Source organism: Neophocaena asiaeorientalis, unplaced genomic scaffold (genome assembly GCF_003031525.2).
Source record: "Neophocaena asiaeorientalis asiaeorientalis breed wild unplaced genomic scaffold, Neophocaena_asiaeorientalis_V1.1 scaffold478, whole genome shotgun sequence".
Lineage (NCBI taxonomy): Eukaryota > Metazoa > Chordata > Mammalia > Artiodactyla > Phocoenidae > Neophocaena > Neophocaena asiaeorientalis.
The window spans coordinates 2022743-2039319 of record NW_020173200.1 but is presented as its reverse complement, the minus strand read 5'-3'; the positions used below and the strand labels follow the sequence as shown (position 1 = coordinate 2039319).

General features: G+C 58.0%; 1 protein-coding gene across 1 annotated transcript in view; it reads right to left on the bottom strand.

Moving 5' to 3' along the window:
- Window positions 1–257: 257 nt before the first annotated feature.
- Window positions 258–16577, bottom strand: part of TIE1 (tyrosine kinase with immunoglobulin like and EGF like domains 1) — an 18728-nt gene continuing 2408 nt past the window's right edge. The window contains exons 2-23 of the mRNA XM_024744766.1: window positions 16200–16517; window positions 16009–16119; window positions 14389–14544; window positions 14095–14226; window positions 13794–13934; window positions 13446–13574; window positions 12478–12623; window positions 12107–12251; window positions 9884–10042; window positions 9567–9704; window positions 9084–9380; window positions 8262–8552; window positions 7731–7921; window positions 5190–5400; window positions 4918–5028; window positions 4514–4704; window positions 3427–3540; window positions 3247–3317; window positions 2055–2095; window positions 1852–1948; window positions 1669–1768; window positions 258–721 (exon numbers count right to left, since the gene is read on the bottom strand). Of these exons, the coding sequence (XP_024600534.1) occupies window positions 650–721; window positions 1669–1768; window positions 1852–1948; window positions 2055–2095; window positions 3247–3317; window positions 3427–3540; window positions 4514–4704; window positions 4918–5028; window positions 5190–5400; window positions 7731–7921; window positions 8262–8552; window positions 9084–9380; window positions 9567–9704; window positions 9884–10042; window positions 12107–12251; window positions 12478–12623; window positions 13446–13574; window positions 13794–13934; window positions 14095–14226; window positions 14389–14544; window positions 16009–16119; window positions 16200–16517 (3362 nt within the window). The 3' untranslated portion in view covers window positions 258–649. The remainder of the gene's footprint in view (window positions 722–1668; window positions 1769–1851; window positions 1949–2054; window positions 2096–3246; window positions 3318–3426; window positions 3541–4513; window positions 4705–4917; window positions 5029–5189; window positions 5401–7730; window positions 7922–8261; window positions 8553–9083; window positions 9381–9566; window positions 9705–9883; window positions 10043–12106; window positions 12252–12477; window positions 12624–13445; window positions 13575–13793; window positions 13935–14094; window positions 14227–14388; window positions 14545–16008; window positions 16120–16199; window positions 16518–16577) is intronic.

Sequence of the window (16577 nt, the reverse complement as noted above, 5' to 3'; positions counted from 1 at the left end):
TGGTGATAGAGGCTGGAAAGCCGGGAAGAGACCAGGGGAGAACTGGACTTCTCATTATGACGGAGATGTGGGGGCAGTGTATGTATAAAATGGGTCTTCAAGAATATCTCCCATCATGGAGAGGCAACGCCCGTAGAGGGCTTGGAATAATGACAGTGTAACCAAGGATAGCATTTCTTTTCCTGGAAAGTCCAGTTTCTCCCTCTTTGGCTTAACTTTTCCCTCGGATTGACCAGCAGTAAATGGTAGACATCGGATGGAGCTTCTCACAGCATTTATTTTTCCTGATTACAAGGCTGGGAGTGGGGCGCAGCTGAACAGGGCATGTTAGTGGTGTGAGTGCTGGCCTGAGTGGAGGGGCTGAAGCAGGGGTTTGAGGGCAGGGAACAGAAGAGCACAAACGTGGAGCAGCTGAACTAGAACGAAGGACGTGAGGGTAGCCGTCAGTAATTCAGGAGGCACTGGGAGCAACTGCAAAGGATGAGGACCGCCCCCCCGCTAAGCCCACCCCATCCCTGGATCCCCTTTTTTCTTCCTTAAGTTAAAAAACAATTCCTTGAGGCAGCTCAGGCGACAAGGATGAGAAGTCACAGGTTGAAGAGCTGAGGTTGCTCTGGCCAGCAGAGCCACATTCTGGCCGGATGGCGGCTCAGGCCTCCTCAGCTGTAGCGTCGATGCCCGCGTACGTGAAGTTCTCAAACAGCGACATGTTCACGTAGGCCTGGGGAGCAGAGCAAGCTTTAGTGGGGGCCAGGGATGGGGGCGTGCCTGCCCTGGAGGTCCTTGACTTCCATGTGGTTGGGGTATTTGAAGTGACACGGATTTGTTTCGGAGACTCAAGATGACCCCATGGCCGAGGGCGGTCCTCACCAGCCCAGAGCAGCAAGGTCATCAGACCACAGCTGGGGGCTCACATGAGAGACCCTTGACACAACTGTTCGATAGGAGTTTTTTCATGCCCTTATCTGATGAATTGATTGCGAATGCATTCATCCATTCATTTACTTATTCACCTGTTCATAAAGTTATTTTTGATGATTCACCCATTTTTCTGGTTGTTTGATTATTCCTTCACTCTTAAGATAGTTTTATAATTCCTTTAACTACTTAGTCATGAATTAATTCATATGACGAACTCTTCACATTACTCATTTTGATGCATTTCTTCACTTATATTTATGTGATGATTCATTTATTTATACGGTTGCTAGATTCAGTCATTTAATTACATGTTTATTTGAATGATTATTGTTTCATCCATCCACTAATTCTATTCATTCATTCATTCAGTTACTGGGTCATTCATTCATCCTTCATCCATTTGGTGAGCTGACCATCCATGATTCCGCTCTGGCTCTGTGCCAGGTGAGGTGTCCCAGATGAGAGTGGGCTGATGGCCCCAGCAGAGGACAGGCAGGGAGTCTGGGACCCGGGACCTGGGACAACGACTTGCTGCTGAAGCTAATCAGTGGCCTTGGAAGAGTTTAGAAGGGCCTAGTGCCCAAGCCAGTGAGAGCTGGAAAGGGGGCTGCATCCCGGGGCCCGGCCTAGCTGTGGTGCAGCTAGTGGCGGGGACAGGGACACAGAGGCTGCTGCTCTCTGGCTCCTATGAGAGGGCACCCCTGCGAGCTCGGCGAGAGCAGCCCCCGTCCCCCCCAGTCTCCTCACCTTCCTGGCTTCCAGCATGCGGCCCAGCTGCAGCGCGATCTGGGCAAAGGGGGGTCGCTCGTACGGACGGTCCCGCCAGCACTGCCGCATCAGCTCGTACCTGCAGGTGGGGGATCGCTGAGGTGAGGGTCAGGTCCTGCTGGGGTGACGGGGTTCCCGGGGCTCAAGGCTGAGGGGACTCACACTTCATCATCACAGTTGCGAGGCTGCTCCATGCGGTAGCCCTGCGGCAGCTTCTCATAGAGCTCGGCACATGTCATGCCGCAGTACGGGGTGCCCCCTGTGGGAGGGGCAACGCTCTCTCAGCCCAGGGCCCAGGAGGGAGGGTCGGGGGGCGGGTAGGGAGAAGGTGGGGACCCTCTCGGGAACAGGGGTCAGGAACTCACCAAGGCTCACGATCTCCCAGAGGAGGACCCCAAAGGACCAACTGAAACGAGGAGGATGTACTTAGTTACCTTCTAGGCCCCGGGGCCCAGCAGCTTAGTGTCAACCTACCCCTGGTGTGCAGCCCCTCCCAGCCCCTGTGTGTATCTACTTTGCAAGGGTCTGGCCTTGGCCAGCTGTTGTCTCTGCAACTGAAACTCCTTCACAGCCTCCCAGGCTTAATGTAATCATAGCCAACATTTTTACTCTGCACTTACCGTAGGTGAGGCACTGATCATTTAATGTGTATGTTAATTCATTTAACCCTCACACCAACCTTATGGTATAGGTACAATTATTATCCCCATTTTACAGATGGAGGCACAGAGGCACTGAGAGCTTAGCTAGCTCACCCAAGGCCACACAGCTAGTAAGTGGCAGAGCTGGGATTCGAACCCTGGCAGTCTTGCTCCAAAGCCCTTGCTCTTAACTGCCTCTTATATTGTAACAACAGCTGTGCAGGTTAGAGGCGGCTGAGGCCAGGGTGGAAGTTCTAGTCGGGGGAGGGAATCTCAGGGGTCTTGGGGCAGAAGCGGGAAGTAGGCGAGTACTGATCAGAGGGGTGGTGGTGTGGTGGATAGTGAGCCGGGCAGGCCAGGCCAGAGGGCTTGGGGCAAGGGGCAGAGCCAGGGCTGGAGCGCTGGGCAGGCCAGGCTCCCTGGAGAGAAGGGCAGGGGTGTGCCAGGATGGCTGTTTGGAGGAGGGAGTGCAGAGAGGGCATCTTGGGGGTCATGCTCTAGTTAGGTCCTCGGGTGGGGATGACCTCCCCTTCAGAGATGAAGGCGAGAACATTCTTTGAGTGGTCTCTCCATTCACCCAGGCGTTATCCACCAGCATCCCCAAGCCTCTCCAAGGCATCCTCCAGTCTCTTAGTCAAATATAGCCCTAAACCACCCCTACTCCAATCCTACTCCTGACACACCTTCCAAGTTGAAACTTCCTTCCAGTTAGCCCCACGCCTTCCCACTAAGATGCCGGGCATGGCCAAGGTATACCTGAGACACATCTTTCACACCTGTGTCACACCTGGAACACACCGTAGGGATGGCCAAGTCATGCCTTGGACTACCTGAGACATCTCTGAGGTGCGTCCAGGTTACACCTACAAGCATCCTCAGGGGACCAAACCCTCCCGCCCCTCCCCCCCACACTCACACATCGCTCTTGGTAGTATAGACACTGTAGTTCAGAGACTCAATGGCCATCCAGCGCACGGGGAGACGCCCCTGGGAGAGAGTGGGTTTGAGGGGTCAGGTGACGAGAAAGGGGCTGTTTAGCAGGTTCTGGGAGGCAGGGCCAAGCCTGGCCCTGAGAGGGGGACCCAGTGAGACTTACCATCGTCTTCTTCACATAAACCTCCTCCCCCCGAGAAAGGCCGAAGTCCGCAATCTTGGAGGCCAGGTTCTCTCCGACTAGCACGTTTCGGGCAGCCAGGTCCCTGTGGATGAACTGCAGGCACGGTCAGAAGTCAGGAAAGATGGGGGATGAGTGAGCCCCAGACTCCGGGGCCAGCGAGGCGTCTGGCCCCGTGGCTGCCTTCGTGGGCCCCTCCATGCCTTTAGTAGCCCCTTACTCTTCTGCCCCCCAACCCAGGCCTCATTCTGGATCAGAAACTCCTGCCTGAGAAGAACCACAGTGCTGGCTGTCATCCCTTCCTTCTAGTGACCTGGGCCACGGCCAAGTTCAGGCTGTATCCCTCTCCTGGGACGAAGGTGGGCTTTTCCCCAGTGACCACACTGCACCTTCTCCTCTTTGCATGCTCCCTGACCCCGTCTTTCCTGACCTCTCCCCGACCCCCACCCCACTGATGAGTGTGGAAAGGCCCTTCTCTTGCCCAAAGTGACCTCTCCCTTGAGTTCCAGATCCTCCCCACTGGGCCCTCCACCTTCCTCAGAGACCTCTCTCCATCACCCCTCCCTCTATCTTGGCCCCTTCCCCTCTGCTTTCAAAGATACTCAAAACTTTAATAACTTCAAAATGCCTCCCCTCAGTCTCAACTGTCCCCTCTCTCCTTTTATTGAAGCGGGGTGTCCTCGAACTTGGGCTCGGGCCTCCCCTGTCTGTTCTACCCTCCAGCCTCTCCTGGTGAGTCTCGCCCACTCCCTGGCCACCAGTGTCACCAACTGTGAAGTGACAGCTCCCAGACTGTCGTCCCTGGCCCAGGCCTCCCTCCTGAGTTTTAGGCTGGCTTCTACAACCGCTAAGCCAACACCTCCACCATGATGTCCCTTGGATGCTTCAAATGCAACACCTTTTTCAGACCTGCTTCTCGCCCTGTGTTCTCACCCGCTCATCCAGGACAGGATGGGGTCACGTCCCTCTTTATTCCTCAATCCCACATCAATTAGAGCCTGCTGATTTAATCTCCTGAAGTCCGCTCCATGGTCTCCCCTCCCCTCCCCCAACACACACTCACACACACCTGCTTCTCACTCAGGTACTGCATGCCATTGGCAGCATCACTGGCAAAACGCAGCAGCTGCCGGGAGCTGAGGGTGGAGGCCGTTCCGTGTTCTCGGGCAAAAGCTGGGTCAGTTTCCAGGACCCGGCTCTTCCTCAGGAAATCGAGCAGGTTCCCATAGGGGGCATATTCAATGGCGATATACAAGTAACCTGGGAGGTGAGGAATACGGGGTGGTGGTTTATACTCAGGCAACCTGGGGTGGTAGCAGGCACCCCATGGTACTAGACAGGGAACCTGGTGCACAAAGGAGAGCCAACAGTGATGTTTCTGTGTCCCGAAGCTTCCCACAAGCTACAGATATGAAGGTGACGGCTGATAATGGGGGTTTGGAAGAAGGGGTAGATGATGAGTTGGGGGCTCACCTCGGTTCTCACAGGCCCCCAAGAGGTTGATGATGTTGGGGTGATGTCCCAATTTGCACAGAACTTCCAGTTCTCCCGCGAAGTCACGATGGTCATTTTCAGAGGCATACTCTGTGTAAAGAATCCAATATCACTTTTGCCGAAAATAACCCTGGAGAAAGCGTATGGGCTGGTGAGGGCTGGTGTCAGTTGCTGGTGGAAGCCAGGTGGGGCCTGGGATTGTGGGACAAAGGAGAGGGTCAGGGCTTGGGCGGGAGTCACTCGCAGTGGACCTTTCAGCATCTTGATGGCTGCATTCATCTTGAGTCCGTCCTTCTTGATCATGGCCCGGATGACCTGGCCGAAGTTTCCTTCCCCAATGAGATCCTCAAAGGTGATGTCCTCCCATTCCAGCACTGGGTAATTCAGGGGCTCGGGCTGCGGTTTTGGCCTCCGGGTCAGTGTCAAGGTGCCCGAGCTGAACTGCAGGATGGTCTCCTCACCCTTCATAGGATGGGACAAGTGGGCAGACAGTCCACACAAGAGACAGGGGCAAGATGCACAGATAGGCAGACAAAGAGTGGTTAGACAAATGGACAGAGACTCAGACAGAGGGCACCCTGGTGGCCAGCCAAGCACAGTCAGACACAGGACACATACTAGACAGAATCATATGAGATGGAGCCACAGGTGGGCTGTTGAGTGGACAGATGTCCAAGGAGAGAAATGCAGAGGCCGCCCCCTGGGGATCAGGTGTGTGGGGCTCTGGAGGAACAAGGAGTGGGTAAAGCTGCTAGAAGCCACGGCATGAGTCGATGGAAGGATGATACTCCTAACATTTAAAACTGAAAGGAATTGGAATGAACTGTGACGAGGAGTAATGAGCTTCCCCTTGTGGTGCTGATCCCACAACCAGTTTTTTTTTTTTTTTGTCACCTAGGACGCTCTGGAGGGGATTCCAGCCCTGGGCAGTGGGCTAGGGCACATTTACTGTACACCTACACCATGCTAAGCCCTGAGCTGCTGGGAGCCAGTGGATGGGTTTTCTTCTCCACAGCAGCCGAAGCAGAGATTACCCCTGTCCACCCACTTGGTGGCCACCCATAGCTCTCAAATCACCCCGGGACCTGAGGATAGAAAGAGCATAAAAAAGAGGAACATCCACTCCCCACAACCAAGTAGGAGCTGGGCCACCTGCGCAGGGCTGATAGGAAGAGGAAACCGCTAAACAGGACCACGGGCGCTGCCAATATGAGAGCCAAAAGAAGGGTTAAGACAGACCTGGTGGTGGGTGCGGTCCCCACGTGAGCTGCAGCCCAGCGTGAGGGGCGAGGACTGAGGACACAGGTCACATGGATTCACACAAAACATGGACAGCTGAAGGCACACACCAGCATGCACACGCATGTTCTAGTGGTGGCCCGTATGCAGGGCATCCATGAGAACTACACGTGGACATGTGCTCAAGCAGGAGCACAAGCAGAGGGACACACATATCAGGGACATACAGATGGGGGTACTCACAGGGACGCACACGTGCACTCACGCCCGGCACACGCGCTCATGTATACATGCACGCATACGCGCACGCAGGTGCATGTAGCAGGGGTACATCTTGATATATGTCAGGGTGCTATACCCAGTTAAGGCTGCTTTCCTACTCCTTCCCTCCACATTTGTACCCGTGACCCTCTCCTGCCACAGCCAGGGCCGCTTTCTGCACACACTGACCTCAGAAGGAGGCCAATGCAGCCTGGAACAAAGAGGCCGATTGAATCTCTGAAGGGAGTTTTCTAAAGGCATGGCAGAGACAATAGCCTCGGACACTAGGCTTTGTATCACAAGGATCAGCCCTTGAGAGAGAAGTTTTTTGTTTTTATTTTTTTGAAATGCCAAAGCTTGGCTGTAAATATCAAGAGTCCAGGCACAGAGGACCAAGGTCAGAGTTCAGATCATAAGTGACAACAGTGGGGAAGATCCCAGAGGACAGAGAGGTGGGAGGAGGTGACAAGATGAGGTGATGCCTGGTCCCTGAAGAGAAGCCAGCACCCCACCCCCACCCCCAGCCCCTCTGTGTGGGCCTGCTGGCTGGAGGGGCATAGACAGGACAGAAAACTCAGCCAGGTTTACAGGGAAGCCAAGAGGGGAGGCCTGTGCTTCCTGTCTCCAGGAGTGACAGGTGAGGCTGCAGGCCCAGCTCAACAGCTGTAGGAGGGCCTGCAGCAATGGGTCTGAGGGCCACAGAATACGCTGCCTTCTGCAGGGCACAGGGAAGCCCCTTGGAGTTCTTACGTCTCCCCAAGGAGGCCCTGGGATTTGCAAGGATGGAGGTTGGGACGAGTGCCCTGCCGGCAGGAAGGAGGCTACGGAAGGGCTGAGGACGTGAGTCACAGGTGCGTGCAGGTGCAGGGTGGTCCCCAGATGCGGGACGGCCCGCCCAGACAGAGGCCGGCACGGAGCCCAGGCGTTCCCTACATCATCACCAGGCTTCCCAGGCTTCCGTCACCCCTCGTGAGAAGGGGGAGAATCCTTAATTGACCGTGGTGCGACAGGGACATAACCGAGTGACTCTGAACTGGGGATATTAAACATGTCACCACGAATATAAATGGGCTGTGAGTTGAGTTCACTTCTAGAGAAATAGAGAAAGTTATTGATAAGTACCGTACCCTTGCACGTTGCTGAGTGTAGTCTTATACCTATGACACAAACACCACGTGTGCGCGCACACACACACACACTCGCGGTGTACAAATACTCATGTGTGTATAGGTAGGAACATATATGCACAAGGTCTGCACACACGTGCCCTGAGAAGGGTACAGGTGACTGACCGATCCCGACTGGTAGGTGAAGGTGCGTCTGCGATGCAGGCAGCTTCTGCGGATGCACGCCAGGGTTAAGAGAGCAGCCAGGATGGTGAGGCAGGTGGCAGACACAGAGCCCACCACAGCCAGGACCAGCTGTTGATCCAGACCCTCTTCAGCTGCCTGGACCTCTTGGACCGGGCCCTCGCTCTGCAGCCCTGGACCCAATAAGAGGGGCAGATCATAGGGACGCCTGGGTCAGGGAACCCAGAGGCCACCATGGGGTCACACAGAGGGAGAGGTCAGAGATCCCAGCTCCAGGGAGGGAGCAGGTGTATCAGGCCTAGGACCGATGGGTCTGGAATGACATGATTTTTCCAGCACTAGGACAATGGGTCATAGGAAGGGAAGGGTCAGGGTCCCCAGTGCCAGGGCTTGTGTCAGTTGTTGGGAGGGGGCCTAGGATGCCCTAGCTCCAAGGCAGGGGATCGCTTGGAAGGAGAGAGCATTGAGACTGACCCTGTGGCCCAGGAGTCCTCTTGGGCCCCGCCCTCTCACCGTTGCTTAGGGTGGACTCTTCTACCATGTCGCTCCAGTCACCGGGGCCCTGGACGCTGGCCCGCACACGGAAGAGGTAGCGCGTGCTGGCGTTGAGGCCGCGGACGACGGTGCTCGTCTCCTCGGGCCTGTCCACGTCCATCCATAGCGGGTCTCCTGAGCCCTCAGCCACCTGCACCTCCACAATGTACTTGGATATAGGCCCAGCTGGAGCCTCTGGGCGCTGCCACACCAGCTGGATCTCGGAGTCTGAAAGGGCCTGGGCGTGGAGGTGTCGGGGGGCTGGGGGCCCTGTGGACACGGGGTGAGAAGGCAGGGCTCAGATGGGACTGGGCTGTGTGGCTGTGGGGTCAGACAGATCCACGCTAGCTGTGTCCCCGGCTCCGCGAACCCAGAACGGGAGGCACCCTGCCGACCTCCTCTTTCCTTCCTGGGCTGAATCCCTCTCCCTGTGGCTTCCTTTACCCCTGAGCTTCTGCTGCCCCTGGTTCTCCTTACATGTATGTTCTCCTTACATACATTCTCTTCCTGGTGGCCCAGACCTTCCCAGTGTCACAGGTCCTCCCCATGTCCCTCCACACCCTGTGGTCCCACCAAGTCCCATGTCCTCCTGGTATCCTGTATCCTTCCCTGTGTCATGTCCTCCCCATGCTTGTGTCTGCCTCACATCCCGGGTCCTCCCTATGCCCGTGTTTTCACGTGCAATGCTCTCTGCATGTCCATCCAGGCTCCTATAACCTCCCATGTCCTTTTGGGTCTCCTGTGTTCCCTGCATCCCATGTCCTCCCTCGTCTTGAGCCCATCACCCCCTCCCCAGCGTACCGCTGGGGGGCAGAAGCACACGAGCAGCGGGTGAGGCTGGGCCCAGGAGGGTACAGTGGTAGAGCCGCACGTCCAGCTGGTAGTGGGTGCCAGGTGTGAGTCCGGTCAGGAGGGCGGTGCGGGCCTGGGGGGACGAGACGTTCTCCCGCCGCTCCTGTCCCCGGGCCCCGTCCCACAGGCGCAGCAGGAAACCATCGCCCACCAGTGGCCCCGGCACCGAGGGTAAGGACCAGCTCACTCGCAACCGGTCGGGGCCCTCCACATGCCAGCCCTCCAGCCACGGCTGCAACAATGGCTCTGGGGCCAGAGGTCGGGGGTCAGAACTGTCCGGTGGGTCCCTGGGGCCGGACGGGATAGTGATCCCCAGGGGACAACCTCCAGTGGGAAAGGCAGGGACCCCCAGGGTGGACAAGCCATGACAACCCTGAGTGCATAGGACAGTAACCCCTGGGGGGCGGAAAGGGATAACTCTTGGCCTCTCACCAGGACAGTCTGTGGTCATGAGGGTGGGAGGCCCCCAGGCCCCCTCCCCCCCTTCCCCTGGCCGGCTCAGCTGCACGCGGACACTGTATCCTGTCTTCGGCCTCAGGTTCATTAACGTCACGTTCTCACTGGGGTCCACTGGGGGCGGGGTGTGCAGCACACACTGTTCAGTCCCAACCCCTTCCAGAAGCCACCACTCTCCCTTCAGTCCCTCTCTTCTCCACACACTTCCATCCCCCCTTTCCCCTCATCACTGCCTGACATCCCATCCTTCCCCAGACACCCCCACCTCCACCCCTTGCTCTCTCCCCGCTCACCCACGATGGTGGACCAGGCCATGGTGCTGTCCTGGGGCCGGTAGTGCAGCCGTACAGAGGCGATGGGCCCGTCCCCGGAGAAGGAGACCAGCGGGGAGACCACGAGCTGACGGCTCTGCTTGGCCAGGAGCCGAGGGGCAGTCAGGGGCACCGGGGGCACTGCCAGGAGACTTGGGGTAAGGCATGGCCCAGACAGCACCCCCAGTCGTTGGAAATAGGAGCAGACTCTGTCTTCTGGGCATCAAAGACAACTCTGGCTTTCGGTTTAGATCGGGGGACCCCCTGAGCTGGGGAGAGACCAAGTTCAACAGATGACCAGTGTCCAGGGCCCAGGGAGGACAGCTCAGGGTGCAGGGACTCGGCAATAAGGACATGAGGATGTCCCAAAAGATGTGAAGTGAGGGAGTGGCATGGCTGGACAGGGGTTTGGGGGAGGGCACTCTGCCCATGCAAGGTGGGTGCAGAAACCCAAGGCAGTGTCACCCTACTCTCTGCCCCTCCCCCCATCATCCATCATTCTCTTAATTAAAAAAAAAAAGGGTAGCAGGTGATGAAGCACCTGCTCTACCCGGATGCTTCATGCGCATGGTCTCTAATCCTGACAAGGGCCTTCAGGCAGGGTTCATCACCCCTATGTTATGAATGAAGAAACTGAGGCTCAGAGACATGGAACAACTTGCTTAAAGACACGGAGCCAGGGTTTGAACAGGGTCTATCTGACCAGGCCACCTAAAATCAGCCCATCCTACTCCAAAGAGCTTTTGTGCTCCTGCTTCGTTTCCTTACCCCACGGTCACGGCCCTTTCTGCCTTAGCTTTTCTCTCCGGATTATTGCATTAAGGCCTTAACTGGTTCCCTTGCCTCTTTCAAACATTTTCCAGACGGATTTTCTAAGAATGGATGGATGGATGGATCGATGGATGGGGGAGGGTCAAGGAAGGTGCAGGGGTGTGGCTGAGGGAGTGGGAGGGAACAGTGGGGTCAGGCAGGAAGAAGTATGTCAGGAGGAAGCGCTGGTCTGGAGGGAGAGGAAGGTCCAATTTGGATCCTATGGAGCCCCTGGGCCTGTGGCTCACACGTGAGGTTAGATGTGGCAGTGGCTGGATAGAGAGTGGGCCCTTGAGTCATGCACCAGGTAACTTCCATGCTCACTTCAGAATCAGACCTCCACTACACAGAGGTCCCACCAGTTGGGTCTGGGGCCCAGGAGAGGGGTCCAGGCTGCAGATCATATCTGGGAGTTGCTAGGGAGCATCTGAAATCTTAGGAATAGTTGACATTTTAACTAATAATAAGAATAAATACCAACATACGTTGAGCACATACCCTGTGTCGGGCACTGTGCTAAATGCTTAAAAGCATCATCTAATTTAATCTTTACAGCAACCCTATCAAGGGAGCACTGATATCCTCATTTCACAGGGAGAGAAACAAGCTGTGAGGAGATAAGTAACTTGCTTAGGTGATGGAGCTAGAGTTTGTAGTGAAGATTCAAGGCCAAGCTGTCTGGGCCCAAAGCCTGGGGAGAGCGAGAAGAGAAAGGCTGGAGGTGGGGCACTGGGGTGGGTGACAGAGTAGTGGAGAGAGAGTGGGAGGCAGAGTGTGACCGTGAGAAAGAGGAAGATGAGCAAGAGATCTGGGCTTACGTCGGGGAGGGCGGCGTCAGGAGCACAGGGAAAGAGAAGCCAAGGCGCGGCAGGGGCTGTGAACGTCTGAGGCTTATGGTCCTGGAGAAGGTGAGGGACACCTATACCGGGGTGTGGGTGCTCTGCTCTGAGTGATCCTGGGCAATGGCAGCTACCTCCTGACTCACCAGGAAGCACCTTTGGAAACGAAGCAGGTCACCCTCTGAGCTCCATAGCCCCAGGCACCCCCCTGTCCTAGCAATGAGTGCCCTGTGGTGTGACTCGGGGTTGGCGGGTGGGGGGATGCAGCATCCCAGAGGTGGAGTGAAAGGCACTGTGTCTGTGGGGCGGGGTTTGGGGGAGGTAGAGAGGGGAAGCATCACCCTGGGCAAGGCTGCAGGGTGTCCCATTTCTGGGGCATGGGATGCCCTTTCCAGATGGGACTGAGCTGTGCTCCAGCCGGGACAATGCCCTGCCCAGGCCTCAGGTTGACGACAAGCCCTCTTCTCTGTCTGGCACTGGGCTGTGACCTTAGATGCCCTTTGCCCCTCCTGCTACGATGCCCAGTCTGAGCAGCATCAGCTAGGACATCACTGACCTTTGACGTTGACCCTGAAGCGTCGGCTGTCTTGGCCACCAGACGTGGACACGCGGCACTCCCAGAGTCCACTGTCCCCAAGAGCCAAGCGGGGCACCTCGAACTCGGCTGTGGTCCTATCTGGCTCCACAATGGCCTTGGTGGACTGGGAGAGATGGGGAAGGGACAGACCACAGAGAATGTGTGCCATGTGGCAGATACAAATGTGCTCGTCCAGGCTGATGAGGGACAGAGCCTGGGTGATGGTGCCTCAGCAATCAGCCTGACCCCATTTGAGCTGTGGTCAGGCCGGTGGGCAGAGCCCGCAGAAAGCCCCGAGCGGTCAGGGGTCTGGAGGGGCAGGGGCCCTGGGCTGGGGTCACGGGGCTGACCAGGAGGACCGTGCCGTCCGGCTTGCGGAGCTCCACGCTGCCCCGGACTGGGAAGGGGTTCCCCGCGGCGGCACAGTTGATCCGGGGTGTCGTCTCTAAGTTGAACTCTAGTTCTGAAACCATGTCCAGGATCTGGGGGATCCGGTCTGGGGAGAGAGGGGACACGCATCCTGGAGGCCCTGCGAGGGCAGATACGTGACTGCCATAGTGCCCCTCCCCCGGAGTCCTGCATCTCAGCGGAGGTACCGCCAGCAGCTCAGTCACCCGGGCCTGAAAGCCAGCAAAGTCCTGTGCAACTCCTCCAGGGCCCTCACGCCCACCTCTGACTGCCCCTGAGTCTACCTCCTTCACCCTCTGCCTCCTCATACCTTCCCACACGGAGACCAGACCCCTTGCCAGCCTCACAGCCGGAACGCTGGTTCAGGCCTCCATCATTTCTGGGCCCTGCAACAGGTCTTCCAGGCTCTTCTGCTTCCACTCCCCACCCAGCAGCCAGTGTCCTCTCTCAAACACAAACCCGAGAGCCCCGTGCCTCTTCAACAATTCCCTGCTGGCCTCTCATATTAAGTGCAAATCCTATAGCCTGTCATTCAAAGGCCCCAAGATTTGACCTCCTCTGATCACTCCCGGAGCCTCCCCTCACACCACTGTCCTGGTACCTGAGCCTGAGTCCTCAATCCCCCGGCCGTTGCCCTGCTCTCTCTCCAGCCATCTTTCTCTTGTCCTTCATATCCCATCTCAGATCGCACCTCTTCCCAGAAGCCCTCCCTGACTCTCTCAGGCTGGTCGGGGCCTCCTCTGGGCTCCCACCCACTCTGGGGTGCTGCCCATCCCTGTATGGATGATGTGGGCTGGCGGTGAGAACTTCCAGACCATGAGCTCCCTGAGGGCAGGGCTTTGAGCCAGGGAGATGCGTCTGGTGAAGGCTGACCTGTTCCGAGGGACCTCAGAGCCCCCCGAGCTCATACCTGACTTCTCACAGTGCACCCCATGCCACCCGGAGGGGCAGACGCAGCCGCTGAAGCGGTCACAAGTGCCGCCGTTCTGACACTGGCACTGGAGGTGGCAATCAGCCCCAAAATGACCTGGGGCACAGGCTGGGAACAGAGGGGGTGTGGTTAGAGGGGCACAGGTCAGGGGGCAACGAGGGCCGGCTGGGGCCTGGGTAATGACTGGCTGGGTAGAGAGGGCACTGGCCAAGTGAGCAGGGACCGTGGAGGTCTTGGTGTGCAAGTCGGGGCCAGAGTGAAGGGCTGGGGCCGGGCCTGTAGCCGACTGCCTGGGTCAGGGAGCATGGAGGGTGGGTTAGTCCGTACCTTCCTGGCACTGGCTTCCTCTCCAGCCAGATCCACAAGAACAGCCATAGGGGTCCGGGAGGCAGAAGGTGAGGCCTCGGCAGCCTGATGTGCCTGGGCACTGTTCCTGGCAGCTCTGCCCAAAACGGCCCTCTCTGCAGGCTAGAAAGAGGGAATGTGGGTGCAGGGGCCTCTGCTGGGCCCCAGGGTTCAAGACCTACTTGGCATGTTCACCCTCCAAGGTCCATGCCCATGGTTTGAGAGTCTTCCCCCAGCCAGGCATCCTCTCCTGCCCAGGTCCTAGTGCTCCCCTCCTCCTTACCTTGCTCACAGCGGGTCCCAGTGAATCCAGGGGGGCACACACACTCGCCGTCCTGGTCGTGGCAGACACCTCCATGCAGGCAGCCCGGGCATTCCTTGGTACAGTCCTGTCCCCAGTGCCCAGCCTCACAACCTGCAGGAATGTGCTTTCAGCAGCTGACCCTCACCCACTGGACCACTGCTGCTGAGGACTGGGGCAGCCCTGGGGGACCAGAGGATGCAGGGGGTCCACAGGAAGTACCACAGGGCTCCCAGCCTCCCACACCACCCACCACCTCTGCCCTCTGCTCCTGACCCCGCACGATGAGTCGAAAGAAGGCGCTGCCCAGTGGGCTGGCTTCCAGGTAGGTGGCACTGTAGATGCCGCTTGACGATGGCTGCACGTTTGGGAGCTGCAGCAAAAACCGCCCTTCCTGGGCCTCATGCCAGTCCAGGGTGTAGAAGTAGGATCCTGGGGGCATAAACGGGTCAGGGGCCTCACCATCACACAAGAGCTGGTGTTCCCTCCCTCTGCCCACCTCGGCCTGAGTCACATCAACGTGCGCCAGGCAGAGTGCGCAGACCTGGGGGAAGGCACCAGCCAGTGTCTGGACCCAAGGCAGAAAGCTGGGAAGCATCCTCTTTTCCATGCTCCACCAGCCACTCAGTAAATCGCCAAGTCCGGTTCAATCTCCCGCTCGTCTCCTAAAGCTGCCCACTCCTCTCCACGTGCACTGCCACCACCCTGCTCCCAGCCTCCCACAGCCTTCCAAGCAGGCTCTCTGCCTCCAGTCTCCCCCTTTCCTGCCCGTCCTTCACTCAGCAGCCAGTGAGATTTTTCTCCAATAGATTCCGCAGTAGCTCCCCGGCTTAAGCTCTTCCATGGTTCTCCACTGCCCTCAAGACAACATCCGACTGCTTAGCAAATCATCTGCACCAGTCTGGCCGCCGTGTAGCCCATACCGCTCCACATCCTGCCTGACTCCTAACATTCCTGAATTCCTGAATTGCTTCTATCTCTTCTAGAAACACTGTGATATCTCACAGCTTCCTGCCTTTGCTCTTATCAATCCTCCTCCTGGAATGTTCTTCCCCTCTTCTTCGTGCAGCTAGTTCCCAGAAGCCTCTCCCTCCAGGAGGTGTGGACCCTAATATCAGGGTCCTTGTCCCTGTCCCACCCCTTCTTGCCTCTTTGCTCAGGACGGAACAGAGATTCTAGGGAACGCAGGTCTACCTGACTCTCCACATCTCTCATCAATTCGGGGGACCTGGAGCTCAGGAGGCAAATCCCTTGGGCCAAGAAAAGGGTCCTCCTCCCTCAGGAGGCCAGGCACACATGAGTCAGCCAAAGGGCTGTGGGTGTGAGAGCTGAGGCAGGAATCTGTGGGGCCACACAGGAAAACTGCTTCCTTCTATGGGGTGGCCAGAGGGCCTGATAGGGCCAGGATGGGGGCAGGCCTGGGCTGAGATCCCCAGGCCTGCCCAGGCCCCTGCACGTGTCTTGACAAATCTCTGCAAGAGGCCAAACCTCCCTTGCCTGTTCTGGGACTTTGTTACCCGTTCGCTTCTTCAGCATGGGGACTGCTGCTCCCTGCCAGACGGGCTAATGTGATAGCACCTGCTAACTCTCAGAGGAGAGTCCAACGTGAGGGGTTAACATAGCGCTAGTGTGGGGGTGACAGGGAAGGAGGTAGCTGACCACGAGGCTGCTGGTCCTCTGGGCGCAGTAGGAGGACATCTCACAGCTAGAGATGAGTTGGATGCAGGTGCTTCCCATGGACCTGGTGCAGGAGAGAGGGGGCGCCCCGGAGGTTGGCCAGTTGGGGTAACAGGTGCTGTGTCAGGGGCCAAAACTGGGAACACTGAGGGCCGTGGAGGTGTTGGGGTGTCAGAGCTATGGGTTTACCTGCCCACCCAGTTCAGATGCCCCTCTCACCGTTGCTCTTCCAGATCACATCTGTCTGCTTCTCCTTGCGCACCCACGCGGAAAGTACTGCCGTGTCGCCCTTATTCACCGTGTGTGTGACCTTGTCCGGGAGCAGGTGGGCTGCGAGGCGGATGGAGGGCGGGGTCAGGGGTCAAGGGCAGCCCCTCCTGCCCCTCCTCCCCGCCGGCGGCCGGACTCACCTCCTGGGCTGTTGTGCACGTAGAGGACGCGCGTGCGCCGCGCCCCCGCGCCGCCCACGCAGGAGAAGACGCCCACCAGGTCCGAGGGCTGCGAGAAGCCGCGCAGCGTCACCTGGCGCGAGCCATTGCGGGTCAGGTGCAGGGGCTGCCAGGGCCGGGGCGTGCGCACAATGCGGTCGTCCTTTTCCAGCAGCAGCGGGGACCCCCAGGCGTCCGAGCCCCTGCCCGCCCCCGCCTCCCCGGACACGCAGGTCAGGAAGAAGCGCTGGGGCTCGGTCAGGCGCAGGTCGGCCAGCAGCGTCAGGTCCACCGCAGCGCCTGGACCGGGATACCGGGCTCCGTATCTGGCAGGGCCCCGCCCTCACCCCTGCCCCGCCC